Source organism: Setaria italica, chromosome II, assembly GCF_000263155.2.
Source record: "Setaria italica strain Yugu1 chromosome II, Setaria_italica_v2.0, whole genome shotgun sequence".
Classification (NCBI taxonomy): Eukaryota; Viridiplantae; Streptophyta; class Magnoliopsida; order Poales; family Poaceae; genus Setaria; species Setaria italica.
Window position 1 is genome coordinate 2,790,979 of NC_028451.1, and position 14,446 is coordinate 2,805,424.

The window sequence follows — 14,446 nt, forward strand, 5'->3', positions numbered from 1 at the left end:
GTTCTCAAACGTGTAGGAATAGCAAGACTTATTTGGACATACTCTAGTAACCTTGTCATTATTGTCTTCGATGTGAGCTGGTCAACTGTCGAGCTTGAGACTTGTAAAAGAAGATGTCACCTAGTAGCTGCTGGCTAGGACGAAAACCCCAGCAATATATGATTTAAGATTACACGAGTCATCCTCTTCAAGAATCTTTACCAAGGTAGTGATCAAGGGTTTTGTAGTTTAACTTGAAGATTCATCGGTAATATGCAAAAGAAAATCGGTAACAAGAATCCCATCCGATAATTCCCAACAAAATAAACAATAGCAATAGGCTGGCCACTAAAAAAACAACAAGAAATATCTCAATTAGAGCATTTTAGAAAATCTAAACAAGTGCAATAGCCCTTGGCCGTTTGGGAAAAAGCACTCCAGAAATTTCTTTTGTTTCGTCCGTCTTGATTTTTTTTTTACGAAACTAATGTAGACACCCACACAAATACATACTCAGCCTTATGAATGGCTACGATACACCACGTCCTAGGCGTGAAGAATACACAGGTTGAATCAAAATGACACCGGTCAAATTGGACATATTTTCCTTGTACCAAAGAGAGATTCATCAACTCTTGGTTTGAGAAAATGAAAGGCTGTTATGAAAATGAAAGGGACGATCGTTTTTCCAAGCGCCACGTAGTAAAAGGCTGGTACGTCCATGATGGAGCCTCCTGATCAACTCTTTTGGTTTGAGATTTCTCAGATTCCGTCGGCATGATCAAAGAAGCACGTGCACATACCCATTTCGCGAAAACCGAGTTCCTATTCCAATTCTATTTAGGCGATCAAATCTCTGCAGAGATCTCAAGATTTTTATTTGCTATTATTTTTTAATTAATCAATATTATATTAGTAAGTACGTGTCAAAAGACTGCAATACTTTTCTTGATAGAATCTCTTTTAGTCCTTTCAACCGCCAAGTTGTCCGCGGTGAATCAAAGAGGGGGGGAAATAGGCATGTGTCTTTCCGAGTTAGGTCATGAAACAACACTAAAGAAGGTTAATTCAGTCAGACTTCTTGCACTGTGTGGAAATAAAACCTAACATTGTGAGATGGTCTCAAATAGTAAGCAAATTGTCCATTAATTCGGCTTTTCAATAATATGATAGTTGAAAGTCACAAAAGATAATGCATTTCTTTTTTTTTGCTGAGGAAATATAATACATTGTAACTTTATTATTTTCGTACCACCAATTTAAATAATATTGTAGTAGTACGTACTGAAAGTAAATAAGGAAGTTTGGACACAAGATTATGAATTTTCGAACAGTTAGGGTAGCACAACAATGTAATTTGGTTAATTTAGCCTCTGACCCACAACAACTTCACAGAGGTGACAAGAAAAGTAGAGAAGGTCGACTAGCCAACAAAATGAAACAAATGCACATACTATTGACAATTGGGAAAAGTGGCGAATATTTGAAATGGTCCTACTTTCTTTTTGGTTGTTTATGCTCCAGTGCTTTAACATATATAGCCACGTGCGTGTATATATATGCTTCAAATATTTTTTGAATGTTCTAGAAACAAACATTTGCTTCAATGATCTTAATCCTGCAGTTTACTAACAATAATCTTAAAGACATGTTTAGAATAGTATTGTTATTTGATCGCAATAATTTCTCGGTCATAACCGTGCAATAAGTTGACTGTGGAATAATTTGAGATTTTTTTTGGGTTTTGTTGGCCTTGAACGAGACATGTGCGATTCATGCATATGCATCCTCATTTCCACGTGGAAAATCAAGGAATAATCCAAGTCCTAACAAAAGTCTGGGCGTACAACTTGTGTACAAATCCTGTATATCTTAAGATTTTTATTTTACTTGTGTACAACTTTAGTATTTAGTACATGTCAGGAAGCTGCAATTGTTTTCTTGATAGAATATTATAATGTCCTTAATTTTTTAAACAGGGAATTCGTCCATGCATGCATGGTGAATCCATAGAGAGAGACATAAAGGTAAGCACACATGTGCCTTTTGAATTGGGAGACGTTGGCCAGTAGTTAGGTCAAGAAACAGCACAGAAAGATTGATCAGACATTGGACTTCTTAAATCTGTGGTCCAAACATTGTATTCACGGTAAACAAAAATTATAGTTTTTAGGAAATACAGTTAATAAAGAAATCCTTTTTAAAAAAAACTTTATCAAATAGCCTATCTGTTTTCACGATATTACATTACATAAAAGGATTTTTTTTTTGAAGTACTTCATGCATCCCGGTTGTAGTCGCCATATCATTTTGGTGACCAATTTAAACAGTAGGGATGGTATTGATAGTGCATTAAGATATGTGCAAAATGAGAGTATTAACAGTACTTCAAAGTTTAATAAAAAGTACGTACGTACAAACTTGTTTTGAAAAATACTTTTCTAATCTAATTTTCAGGCTACTCGAAAAAGAAGAATCTAATTTTGAGGAGATCGATCTAGTACTACACACTTTGTATGTAACTTTGTAAAAATGGAAACTAAAGCAAACATGGCAAATGCCATATATATCTCATTGATATTCATATAGAACAATAAAAGTAACCATCGATTTATTTGTAGACGTGTGCAGGAGGCACTCCCATGGGCATGTCAGATATCCTTATATAATTGAAAAAAAAACATATGGCTTTTTGTAAAAGCTTTAAGGAAAAAGAAGAAAGATCGCAGCTGAAATTGAATAAAGATACAGAAACACTTTGACAGTTGAGAAAAAGTAGCGGGCATTTTGAGACAATGCTCTAATATCTACACGTGCGTGTACACGTACATGCATCTTTTTTGAATGTTCCTGACCAGGGGCTTTGTGACATTTTCTCACGAGAATCAAACACAACTTCACAAGGCGCAATCATAACAATTTAAACAATATATAGCGCACTAATTTACTTGTAATTCCGCAAATTATAAGGGTGTTAAACAATTATTTCTTGGGTCTGATTTCTGGAAGGAGAGGTAGCACGTACTGCATCCGCATGATGTGACTTTGACGGAAAGGAGATTGAAGTCGTATCTCAGGGATGGGCAATTGGGCTTTGTCCGCACGCCACTACGTACTCATCTCGCTGTTCTCACGCTTTCTTTCTCCCAGCACGTGCAAAATGAGGCACAAGCATGGGAGCCACGTGTTAGTTACTTATACTTCCGTCAGTTAGTTACTAGTCCTCGCCAACTTGTCGGGCCCATGTCGCAGCACGCGGCACGCAAGCACTAGGGCCCTACACGCAAGCACGCAGGTTCATTAACGTGCTAATTCAAACGGTTTCCGTGCGATTAAATCCAAACACGAAAGTAAATCCGTGTGAATCGCTCCGACAAAATTTCAGTGGGCAGAGAGAACAGCTTTGAGCTGTGAACCACTGCCGCAAAGTCCACAACTGTCATGTTCAGAAGATTCAGAACGAAACCTTTTTGAGGATGAACAGCATCGTATCCCCACGGAGGAACAGCATGTCGGATGTTAGGCAGCACGTATGAATGAATGAAATATCCTAATTAATTGACATATAATTATACGATGGAAAAGGAATTAGATGATGCAATCTTCAAAAGGAAAATACATAGACAGAGAGAAAGGAGATGCAAAGCTTCTCCAAGTACAGAAGTTTGACTGATAATTCAAGATAGCAGGCAGGAGTCTTTCCTGGCCAGCTGCTAAGAATCAGGCACTTTATATAGCTGGAAGCAATCAGGCACATGTACATTTTGAAACTGCAGACTAAACATGTACTGCTTGCACATTCCATAGGGATGAAAATTTGGTCAAAAACTAGATGCACACACTGAAGAAAATGTTTCTTTTCAGGAAAACATGTCACAAGTGTTCTCTTCTTCTTTAATAGTGAGCATGAAAGGGACAATGTCAATTATCGCGCTCTCGCAACTTGCGGTGTCTGCTGACGCATCAATCAAATCAAATGATGATGATTGATGATACAGGGTGAGGGTGGGGGGCATCAGACGGTACTGCGATAAACACAAAATGGAATACCTTTGCACTGTCACGACCATGGCCACTGAGCATCCCTCCAAACGCACCACCTCTTCATGATGTTCTCGTCGCCCTTGTTATCTGGATGGTTGGAGATTTCACACGTCTTGTCGGTGCTGCTGCTTCTTTGGTTGTTCGCCTTCTGTTTCTGAAGGAAGCTGCATGAGGAACGGAGCTCGAGATCGCGCTTCAGTGCTTCATCCCTGTAACTCATGTTCAGATACCTGGGATGGTCCAGGAATTTGACGTTCTTCAGCCAAAGTCTGAGGGCCTGGACAATAGCAGCAGAGCACCAGTGAGATTAACCAGAAAACAGCACTAAGAAACGAGATGAATATTGTAGCAGCAGCCCATGTGCAAAGTATGCAACTTTCTGCAAGAATCAATTCTAAATACAACCGAGATGCTGATGATGACATGTCAGCCAGCGCAGGTCGCGATTGCCATGGTCATCAGTTATAACTTATCGGTTGGTGACAATATATCAGCAAATGAAATGCCATATGTTCACTTCAACTTTGCTAAAATCTCGTCTACTTGAAAAGTTTAATAGTATAATACCCAGAAGAGAAATTTTCTGAACTATTAGCAGTTCATAGCATCGTTTAATGTGATTCAAGTAGATGTGTCATCTCCTAAACTGTGAACCTTTGTTGAAGCAAAAGAGAAACTTCGATGAGAATAGCAAGCACAAATTGAGGAGTCTAATGGATTGTACGCAGGTGAGCTGATATCAGGATTCATGAAAGCATAAATGCATAGTGGCCTGTCTTTCTCAATAATGGGGTATGTGAGAGGAGAGACTAAAGCACATGTAGAACCTTAAATCGCCAATGAAATCATGGTTTATTTGCTCGTCAGAAGCTAAAATTGTATTTTGGCAAGAACACTTACAACGAAAAAAGCTTGGAGGGAGGGAGTAGATGCATATGCGACAAAAAAGAATATTTGGGACATGGTTTTCAAGTACTATGTACTAGCAGGAATTCTCTTAAACCTTGTCTGTTGAAGAGCTCTTAAGTAAAAGCTACACGCTTCTGTAACTAAACATGAAGGTTTTCCTATCTTCTTCAGGGCACGTTCAAGTTAGGCTAGTTTCAACTATTCTATATGGTAGCCTTTCAGATTTATCAGCTCTGCAAGGTGCAATGCATCTGGTCAAGATATGAATGCTATCACCAGAAATGGACTAAAGAACACTACCTGAGGGATTAATAAACTAATAAAATTATGCTGGAGTGCTACCAGGACATGATATTCAGTCTTCCCTGTTCCATTTCCTGTGCGTGTGGGATGTTAGCGTGAGGCGCGAGTATGACTGGTACAAGAATTGTGACATTGTGTCTTCGAGCTGTAATATGCTGTGCCATCCTGTTTTTTTTTTAAAAAAAGAATAACCCCTAACAGAGCACTGTTATTCTATTTCATAACTCAAAACTGCACTAGTTGCCAGTGTCCATCTTAAAAAGTTCAAAACCACTGATACTGATCTGACTCACAGTGCTTTGAACATGAATACAATGATGAAGCCCATAAATAAATCCTAGAAACTTTCTCAATATCTCCAACTCTAGACTTATCGTAGGCTAACATAAACTCGATGAATAATCACTATGATATGCTTGTTGGTTCAACCACCATGACAGATTATTCATAAACCAACAAACAGGGAAGAAGAATAAAAAAGAATAGACACCAAATTTACCTCATTTTATATCTATTAATATCTATCAATACGAAAATGCAACCATAAACACAACCACAGAAAGGGTAGAATGCATAGGATTCTTACCTCCCAGTATATCCATGCAGCAACTTTGTGTGGCATCAGCCAGAAGAAGGTTGCCAGCCTCAAAGAATTACTTGTGTGTCCAACTAATTTGGCGTGCAGAGCTGCAGTGAAATAGTTCCCAAGTGTTGGATGCTGAACTGATATGACAACATAAAGGCTATCCCCAGGGGCATCAGCACGAATACTCCAGTTGCCGAGCATATCCTACAACTCATGCCAACAAAAAGAAACCCATTAAGAATATGCGGAGGCGCGCAAAAAGAATTTATAATGAGCTCCCTCAAGCAAGTGAATTGAGCAAAGTAAACTTTCTGGCTGCAATTATATCAGTTTTGCCATAAACTGCCCGTCGGGCTTTCCTCTATATTAATATAGCAGCAGCCCTCCTGCTGGCTTGTTTAAAAAAAAAAGTTTTGCCATAAACTGATCTGAATACACTGTCTGAAATCTGAATACAGAAGGCACATTCTTTTTAGCTTGATCATTGATTCTTAAGTGAGGTCATACCATAAAGGGGCTGACATGCAAGGGCTTCGCTACAAGATCAGAGTCTGGTTGGAAGGTAAACATCACCCTCTCACCCCAGGGAGTGTTTGTGACCTGACACCAATATCGAGAGATTATTGCAGTGCAAATAATTTTACATAGCCCAATCAAGATAAATCCTATACACTGATCTCACTTCAGCAATGCACATCCTGAGCTCTCCATCTTGTCCCTGTCCTGCAGAATTGTAGCAGTAGTAAATGCTTAGCGGGTTCTGCTCGTACCCCACGCTCTTGGGGATTGTCAGGAGACGCCTTCAGCAAGAACAGAACAATGCGAGTCAGCGGCCATACATTTCCACAAGGGAAGATTTTTTTTAAAATATGATGAAACGCTCTGCCTTTTGCAATGGTACAATAAATTGGCGAATTTCTACAGGAGAAAATGGCTCTCCTTTGTATTTTTAGAGCACGAAAGGAGCGATTTTTACAAGTAATGAGCGAAATTTTCGCTCAGAAACAGCAGCAGAGAGGGACTCACACGGGGCCGGAGGTGGAGGCGATGCGGCGCGCCTCGTCGGCGGAGAGGTGGTCCGGGAGTGGCAGGCGGTCGAGGTCGACGAGCGCGTAGCGCACGGGGTACTCGAAAGCGTGCGCCGCCGGGCGCCGGCGGGAGTGCCGGACGCGGCCCTCATAGAGCCTCGTGGCGCCGGCGGCGGACCCACCGCCGGAGTCATGGCGGCGCTGGAAGAGGAGGCGGAGGAAGAGGAGGAGGGATTGGAAGGCGGAGGTGACGAGGGTAGCGGCCAAGGAGGCGAGCAGGTAGAGCGCCTCCATGGACGACCCTTCCTGAAACAGGCCTAGCTTCGACAGAGATTCACTTTGGAAACTGGAATCTTTTTAAATTCTCTATTTTTTAATTTGAAGAAAAATCTCCATGGTTACTAGTATTTGTATTTTCCTGAAAATTCGTTATCAGCATGAACTAAGTTACTGATTGGTAAATCATTGCAGTGAAAGTGGTAGTAATTTTCTCTTTTGGTAGCTGATCCGTGAAGATATCCTGTCTGACTTGATTGATGCTCGCCCCAGACCACAAGAGCCCATTTGGATTAGAGTTTGGTACTGTATCCGGTTCTTGGATGGCTCCGCTCCACGTCTCCAACTGCATCCATCTGTGGTCATACCAGTCATGTGGATAACAGGATAAGCACCCCTGTTTCAGATAGAAAAGAAATAGCAAAAGCGTGATAATCGAATCTCTGCTCCCCTTTTTACCCTTGGAGAAGTAGCACACTAACCTTTATCTGGCTAAAAGGCATCCAAATAGATACCAAAGAGAAATAAGAAATCTGCAATTGCAAACTTTTCAGAAACCGTTGCTATGTTTTTTTGAGATGCGCAGAATGAAATAGACGCGGAAAATGAAGGAATCAATAACTTTTAGCTCCGAATTCTGATCACAAAAACAGCTTACGTTTTCCATGAGTGATTGTCTAATTAACATTTCAAAAAAACAGTTATGCAATGTACTGTAAGTCTGCGAGTAATTTTATTAGAGCCTTCCATCTGGTTCAGAGGAAGAACTGGTTACAAGCACGTATCAGTTTGTGGACCAAGCAATGCAAGGTGCAGATCAGAACTGAATCATCATTTTTTTTTTGAGGGCAACTGAAGCATCATACTTGCAGAGTTGAGGAAAGCAGTATTACGTCATAACGACATCAGTGCACAACGATGGCAGAGTGAAATAGACGTGTAAAATGAAGGAATCAACAGCTTGCTAACTGCAATAAGCACATTTATGCAATGTACTGCAATCTGCAAGTAATTTATAGAGAGAGACTCGTTACAAGTGCAGTTATGCTATCAGTTTGTCAACAAAGCAAAACGCATTTGGCACAATGCATTCAGCAAACAATTCTGACCAATATAAAGACCCACAGAGAAATAGAACAACTTACTGTTCATGAACTGACAAGCACCTACTTATATAAGTCCCTCGGTTTTGAAGAAACTCGATTTATTTCTTGACAGGTATAGAATACAACAGCTCCAGATCATAGAGATCTGACTGGGAAAGAGCCTACTATACAGAACACCCCAGTTGCACAGCTCAGATGGGCAGTTTAAACAGTTGATCGATCATAGTACCGGAGAAGGTGGCTCAAAAGATGAATTAAGCATGCAGAATCTGGCTGCTTGAAGGTGTCAGATCACTGAATTCCTTGGGAACATCCACATCTTGCCAACAAACGGAGTAGCTTGAACTCCTGTTACCAGAATTGCCGCCACCAGCAGGCTGCTTATCAACATACCCAATGGCTACATGGAGACCTCGGCCGACGACAACTATCCTGCTGTCCAGACAACTGACCGAGAAGGGCTTCATAATCCGCTCGGGCATCGGAGGACCACTGACCGAGTCCCATGAATCTGTCTCCGGATCATAGATCTTAACCTTCATCCTCTCATACTCTGAAATCACAAACAGACGCCCGTCAATGACCACACTCTGCCCTGTCCAACCTTCCCTCATCCCGACCGGCATCGCCTCCCACTGGTTGATCTTTGGGTCATAGATCTGCCCTCTCGGCGACGAGAAGAACGGCCACGCGCATCCTTCAGTGACATACAGCCTACCACTGATCACAGCTGAATCAGATGAAGCCATGTTTATGCCCATACTAGCGATCGGCTGCCAAACGCCCTTGTCCGGATCAAGAACCTCAGCCGAATTGAGCTCAAACTGGTTGGTGCTGTAGCCTCCGGCGACATAGACCCGGCCATCAATGACGCCGCCGGCGAAGAAGGAGCGGGCGGCGAGCATCCGGGTCACGACGGTCCACCTGTTCCTGTAGACGTCGTACCTGAGCACGAGGTGGAGCGGGCAGTCCATGTCGGAGACGAGGCCGCCGCAGACGAGGAGCGCGCCGTCGCCGGGGACGGCGACGCAGCCGAAGCCGCGCGGGCAGGCCCGGTCCCGGCACGGCATGGCCGGGATGGCGTGCCAGGCGAGGTGGCCGAGGTCGAGCACCTTCCACTGGATCTTCCCCGTGCAGCGGTGGAAGGCGAGGGTGAAGAGCCAGGGGGACCGGAGGCCCAGCGCCCGCCGCTGGGAGAAGAACCGGGCCTTGTCGGCGAGGAGGTGGTGCCAGCGGCGGCACACGAGGCGGCAGGCGCCGTGCGCCGCGACGGGGAGGCGGAGGAGGCAGGTCAGCGCGGCGTCGTCGGGGAGGCCCGGGATCAGCGGCGTGTCCCAGGCCGGCTGCTGCAGGTCCTCCGGGGGCGGCGGCGGCGCGGGGGTGTTGGTGGTGGCGAGGCGGAACTTGGGCGTGAGCGCCATCTGCGCGTCGCCGAGCTTGTGGACGGGGGCGTTGTGGGAGGAGACCCGGACGCGGCGCATGCTCCGCCGGGTTGCTGCTGCTGCGCCGGCGAGGAATTCAGCTGGCTTGTTCTTGTTCCTGCGTGCGCGAAGAAGATCCCCCCACACAATTCCTTGCCCTTCCGGAGGATTCAATCGCCGGGGAATCGAGCAGCCTGGTAGACCAAGAAGTGGCAAGAAATCAACCACCCTCCTCAGCAGAACCGGCCTGGTAGGTAAGTTCGTCTTCCTCCCCAATTCAGTTCACCCTCGATCTCAACCAGCTCGAGGGAGGGCACAGGGCAACTAACTACTACCAAGAACCCTCCCTCTTCTCCTACCACGGCAAGGAAGGAACAGCGGCAGACAGGTGGATTCCGGAAAGAAGGGGAAGGAATTGAACTGACCTGAACCTCGCCGGCTTGGAATCTCTCAGATGCCCTTCTCTCGGAGACAAGACCTCACCTCAGCTCAGCTCGCGGCCATTGGTTTCGGGTGTTGGATTCGGCGAAGCAGCTGACGCCGTCGTTCCAACCACCGCCACCAGCCCAGCGAGCGACGCCGGAACCAGATAGAGGAAGGGGAAGGGTGAGGTCAAAGCAGGCAATTAATAGGGTCGGCCTGGCAGTGGCAGTGGCAGCTCACTCACCAGTCACCACACCAGCAGCTTCAACTCGGTGGCCGGGCCCCACAATCCCGTCTCCCAATCTCCATTTTTCTCTGCCACATTTTTTGGTCGTGGATGCGAGGAGAACGAAGCACGTGACGCCATGCCATCCATCCTCGTCCTGGTATTCCTTTTTCCCCCCTTCAGTAATTAGCTTTTGCAACACCGGATTCGTGTTAGGTGATTAGCGAGTTGGGGGGGGGGGGGGGGGGGGGGGGGGTTGGTGAGGCTACCTAATCGGCAATCACCGAGGTGATTAGCGAGGGAAGGGGACACGCCCGCTGACCGCGACGGCTTGCATTGGACACACACGGAGAGAGAGATAAGGGAGATGGTCGTTGGCTCGTTGCGCTACCAACCAAACTCCTGCCGTGCCTCCAGTGGCTGGAACAAATCTGAAACCCAGTTCTAAAGGATAAAAAAACAAGTGTGGGTGACGTGTGATGATCTGCACGACAAGCAGGTCCCTCTTTCTTAACATTGCCCTCTACACCTCCGTCTACGACGTATTTCCGTCGTTTAAGACAGATATATAACGTTTATGGCAAGTTATAGGTACACCTTTCTTCTTCTTCTTCTTTTTTAACTTTCTCTCAGCAACAAGCCAACAACAGTGCCATGAGGATTTGGTGTGTCTCATTATGAAGCTCTCTGTGAGGGTGAATGGGCATCTCTCGGAGGTCTTCTCTCCATCACGTGGAATTCGTCAAGGTGATCCGATGTCTCCTTACCTGTTCCTCATGTGCTGCGCTGAAGGCTTGTCGTCTCTCCTCTAAGTACACAGGTCCTCAGTTTCTTGCGAAGGGAATAACACCCGCTAAAGTTTAGCGTCTGTCACATCGGATGTTTACATACTAATTAGGAGTACTAAATATAAGTTAATTATAAAATTAATTGCACAGATAGAGTCTAATTCGCGAGACGAATCTATTAAGCCTAATTACTCCATGATTTGATAATGTGGTGCTATTTGCTAATGATGGAGCAATTAGGCTTAATAGATTCATCTCGCGAATTAGCTCGGGGTTCTGCAATTAGTTTTATAATTAGTTCATGTTTAATCCTTCTAATTAGCATCCAAACATCCAATGTAATACTGCTAAAGTTTAGCACCTAGTATCAAACACCCGCTTCGAGTGCGGATCCACGCACCATGGATTTCCCATTTGTTATTTGCCGATGATTATATTGTCTGATATTTACCCAGGCCACAACTCGAGGTGGACAAAGGCTGATGGATATTCTTGAAAGATATCAGCGAGGGCGCTACTGGCGCTGTTGTGAGAAGGGCAGATGGCTCATTCGTGAGGGGAATGGCAAGACAGTTGCCCTCGGTAGCATCTGCACTGGCGGCGGAAGCAGAAGCCTGTCGTGATGGAGTTCGCCTTTTACAGGATGGTGTTCGTGGAGGGGTTATATTGGAAACGGATTCACATCGCGCTCTGGAAGGACCGCAGCAACCACAGATCGGAGATTGCAACGATTCTGCGTGAGATTCAGGAACTTTCAACATGGTTCATGCTAAGCGATCGGCTAATGTTGCCGCCCATATTTGTGGTAAGCATGCTAGTTCTAGTACTCCTGATGTTTGGATAGAGAACCCCCTACCTTCTTGTTGCGACCTCCACAAGAGGATTGTAATCTGGATTTACGTGCGGGCTGTGTTAAAAATTGATAATCTTGGGCTGCTTCTGAAAAAGAGGAGGAAAGGAAGCTGGGCCAGCCTAACAAAGAAGAGAAAACGGACCGGAAACACGGAGCTGGGCTTGAACATTATTTAATGGTGTGCCAATGAGATCAAATGCCCAATCCAGTACAGGCCACTAGATTTTTGTTGTGAAAATCAGGCCACCAACTTTTGTGGTACTCATTGTTAGCCTCATTCTCAGGTCAGGGCCCAAAAAGCTAGCATATTTTGCAAGAATTAGTTGGTCCAGTCCAAACCAATTTGCGAGGTCGACGGCGTCTCAGCACGTACCCTCCCAAGGACGCAACACGTGCCCCCATCCTGGGAACCCACGCTGTCCGCTGTTCTGCCTCTGGGACGACGGATGGGTGGGGCCGAGCTGGGTGGTCTGCCTCTGGGCTCCACGCCTCCGTCGCCGTCCGCTGTCTCGTCGTCTGACAACCTCCTTGTTCTTGGCGCATGTTGACAACCTCTCTCTCAGGCCGTGTTTAGTTTGGCGAATTTGAGGTGCCAAATTACTGTTACAGCACTGTAGCACACTGTAGCGTTTCGTTTGTATTTGTGAATTATTGTCCAAATATTGACTAATTAGGCTCAAAAGATTCGTCTCGCAAAGTACAACAAAACTGTGCAATTAGTTTTTAATTTCATCTACATTTAGTACTCCATGCATGTACCGCAAGTTTGATGTGATGGGGAATCTTCTTTTTGCATAGTGTCAAAGTTGGGAGTTGGGAGTAACTAAACAGGGCCTCAAAGTCTTTTGTTCCTTTGTCTGGAGCATGAATAGTGAGCTCCACTGAACCGGGAGCAACTGACAACTAACAGCCGGCCGTGACCGTCTCATTCGTTCCTATATAAAAAAAAGTTACTACAGATCGACGGCTTAGCTGTGACATGAACATTCCAACTTAGAGCCTGTTTGATACACCTCGTTTATGGACTAAAGTTTAGTCCCTCGCTTACGGGGACTAAACTTTAGTCCCTAAGAATAACCAAATAAGCCACTAAGGGATTGCTTATGGGGGCTAAAGTGTACCCTGCACACACCCTCCCCTCATTAATTGCCTGTCTGTTACCCTCCCCCCACACCCCTCCGCACGATCGCACCCACCTGTCCCCACCGCCGCCGCACCCTCCGCTCTCTCGCCGGCAACCCCGCTCCGCCGCCACGCCACCACTTCTCCTCCCGGAACTCCTACCCAACCTCCTTCCGCCCGACCCCCGCCATCGCCGGCCACCGCCGTCCCGCCCGGCCACCGCCGTCCCGCCCGGCCACCAACGTCGTGGCCCCCGCTCGGTGCCCGCCGCCCTCCCGCTCGGTCACCGCTGCCATCACCCCTCCCCTCGACGCCGTCGCCCCCGCCATCCCTCCCTTCGACGCCGTTGCCCGCGCTCCAGGCCGAGGCCCATGCCGCACTGCGTCGGGAGGAGCCCGCCGACCTCCCCGCAGATCGTGTCCGTGGCGGAGAAGGCGCCGCGTCCCCACCCGCCGACCTCCCCACAGATCGTGTCCGTGGTGGAGAAGGCGCCGCATCCCCCGCTCGCCAACCTCCCCGCAGACGCCACTCCGGCGGTCTTCTCTTTGCCACGGCGCGCTCGTTTCTGGGAGGAGGGGAAAATGGCAGGGGCAGAAGGCTAATGTGGTCATTGTTCAAGTCATCCAAATAGAGGGATTAAATTTTAGTCTCTAAGAATAAGCAAGGTGGAACCCAACAGGCCTTAGCCGTCGCACGAGACAACCACCACTAACTTGATTTTGTCGTATGCTAGCTAGCACACGCACAGGTGACCTATTGTTTCTTTAAAAAAGAAAGAAAGAAAAAGAAGTGCCATTTATTAGTTGCCTTCTGTCAGATCTACGTACTGGAATTATCATAACCTTTAGAATGTTTAACAGAGCTAGGAACATTATTCACAATTGATACAGTTAGATTTGTCTCGAAATAAAATCTCATAGAAAAGGGACAAAAATCCTCCTCCGTACACTGTCGAAACATGCAAATGATTAAATTGTGTAGGCCCAACACCACGTGGCTCCACCCCGAAGCTTGTTGCCATGGACGTGCAGGCAGCATCCATCACATGCGCCGTACGTGCCTCGCTCCGTCGTCGTCTTGCCCACGCGGCTCCCCTATGCTTTGTGCACACTCAAATTTACCCTATAGATTAGTGGAAATTAAGCTTAATCTCTCTCCAATAACTCTATTAAATCTATAAGTTGGCCCTCTGCAATTTGTGTCTGGCTCGCCCCTGCCTGCTCATTCCTGTCATCTTTTGGCAACAATTATCACGTGCAATTACACAGTCTTATTAACAGTCATGTTACCTATATATGATTACACCGCGAAATACCAACGTGGCCTAAATTGTGCCTAAGCTCGATCGACCTATGCTTTTAGGCATGAAATTGTAAGTACTC

The 14,446-nt window shown here is 45.8% G+C and overlaps 2 protein-coding genes across 2 annotated transcripts; both read right to left on the bottom strand.

The window, feature by feature from the left end:
• Positions 1-3,649: 3,649 nt before the first annotated feature.
• On the bottom strand, positions 3,650-7,500 carry LOC101765325. The gene is made up of 5 exons (XM_004955419.4): positions 6,848-7,500; positions 6,504-6,621; positions 6,329-6,421; positions 5,822-6,025; positions 3,650-4,300 (listed from the first exon to the last, which is right to left on the bottom strand). Exons 1-5 carry the CDS (start codon positions 7,141-7,143, stop codon positions 4,040-4,042), a joined length of 972 nt encoding a protein of 323 aa, XP_004955476.1. The 5' UTR covers positions 7,144-7,500; the 3' UTR covers positions 3,650-4,039.
• A 570-nt stretch (positions 7,501-8,070) lies between these two features.
• On the bottom strand, positions 8,071-10,423 carry LOC101765734 (F-box/kelch-repeat protein At1g30090). Its single transcript, XM_004955420.2, has 2 exons — positions 10,078-10,423; positions 8,071-9,846 (listed from the first exon to the last, which is right to left on the bottom strand). The coding sequence occupies exon 2, from the start codon at positions 9,710-9,712 to the stop codon at positions 8,486-8,488; it is 1,227 nt and encodes a 408-aa protein (XP_004955477.1). The 5' UTR covers positions 9,713-9,846; positions 10,078-10,423; the 3' UTR covers positions 8,071-8,485.
• Positions 10,424-14,446: the final 4,023 nt, after the last annotated feature.

Excerpts from the sequence above, each read along its gene's own strand:
- LOC101765325 (XM_004955419.4), bottom strand. The coding sequence starts at position 7,143 with ATGGAGGCGCTCTACCTGCTCGCCTCCTTGGCCGCTACCCTCGTCACC. Across the intron at positions 6,422-6,503 it reads TCAGGATGTGCATTGCTGAA|GTCACAAACACTCCCTGGGG; the intron begins GTGAGATCAGTG and ends TATTGGTGTCAG. Across the intron at positions 4,301-5,821 it reads CTGCATGGATATACTGGGAG|GCCCTCAGACTTTGGCTGAA; the intron begins GTAAGAATCCTA and ends GCTATTGTCCAG.
- LOC101765734 (XM_004955420.2), bottom strand. The coding sequence starts at position 9,712 with ATGCGCCGCGTCCGGGTCTCCTCCCACAACGCCCCCGTCCACAAGCTC.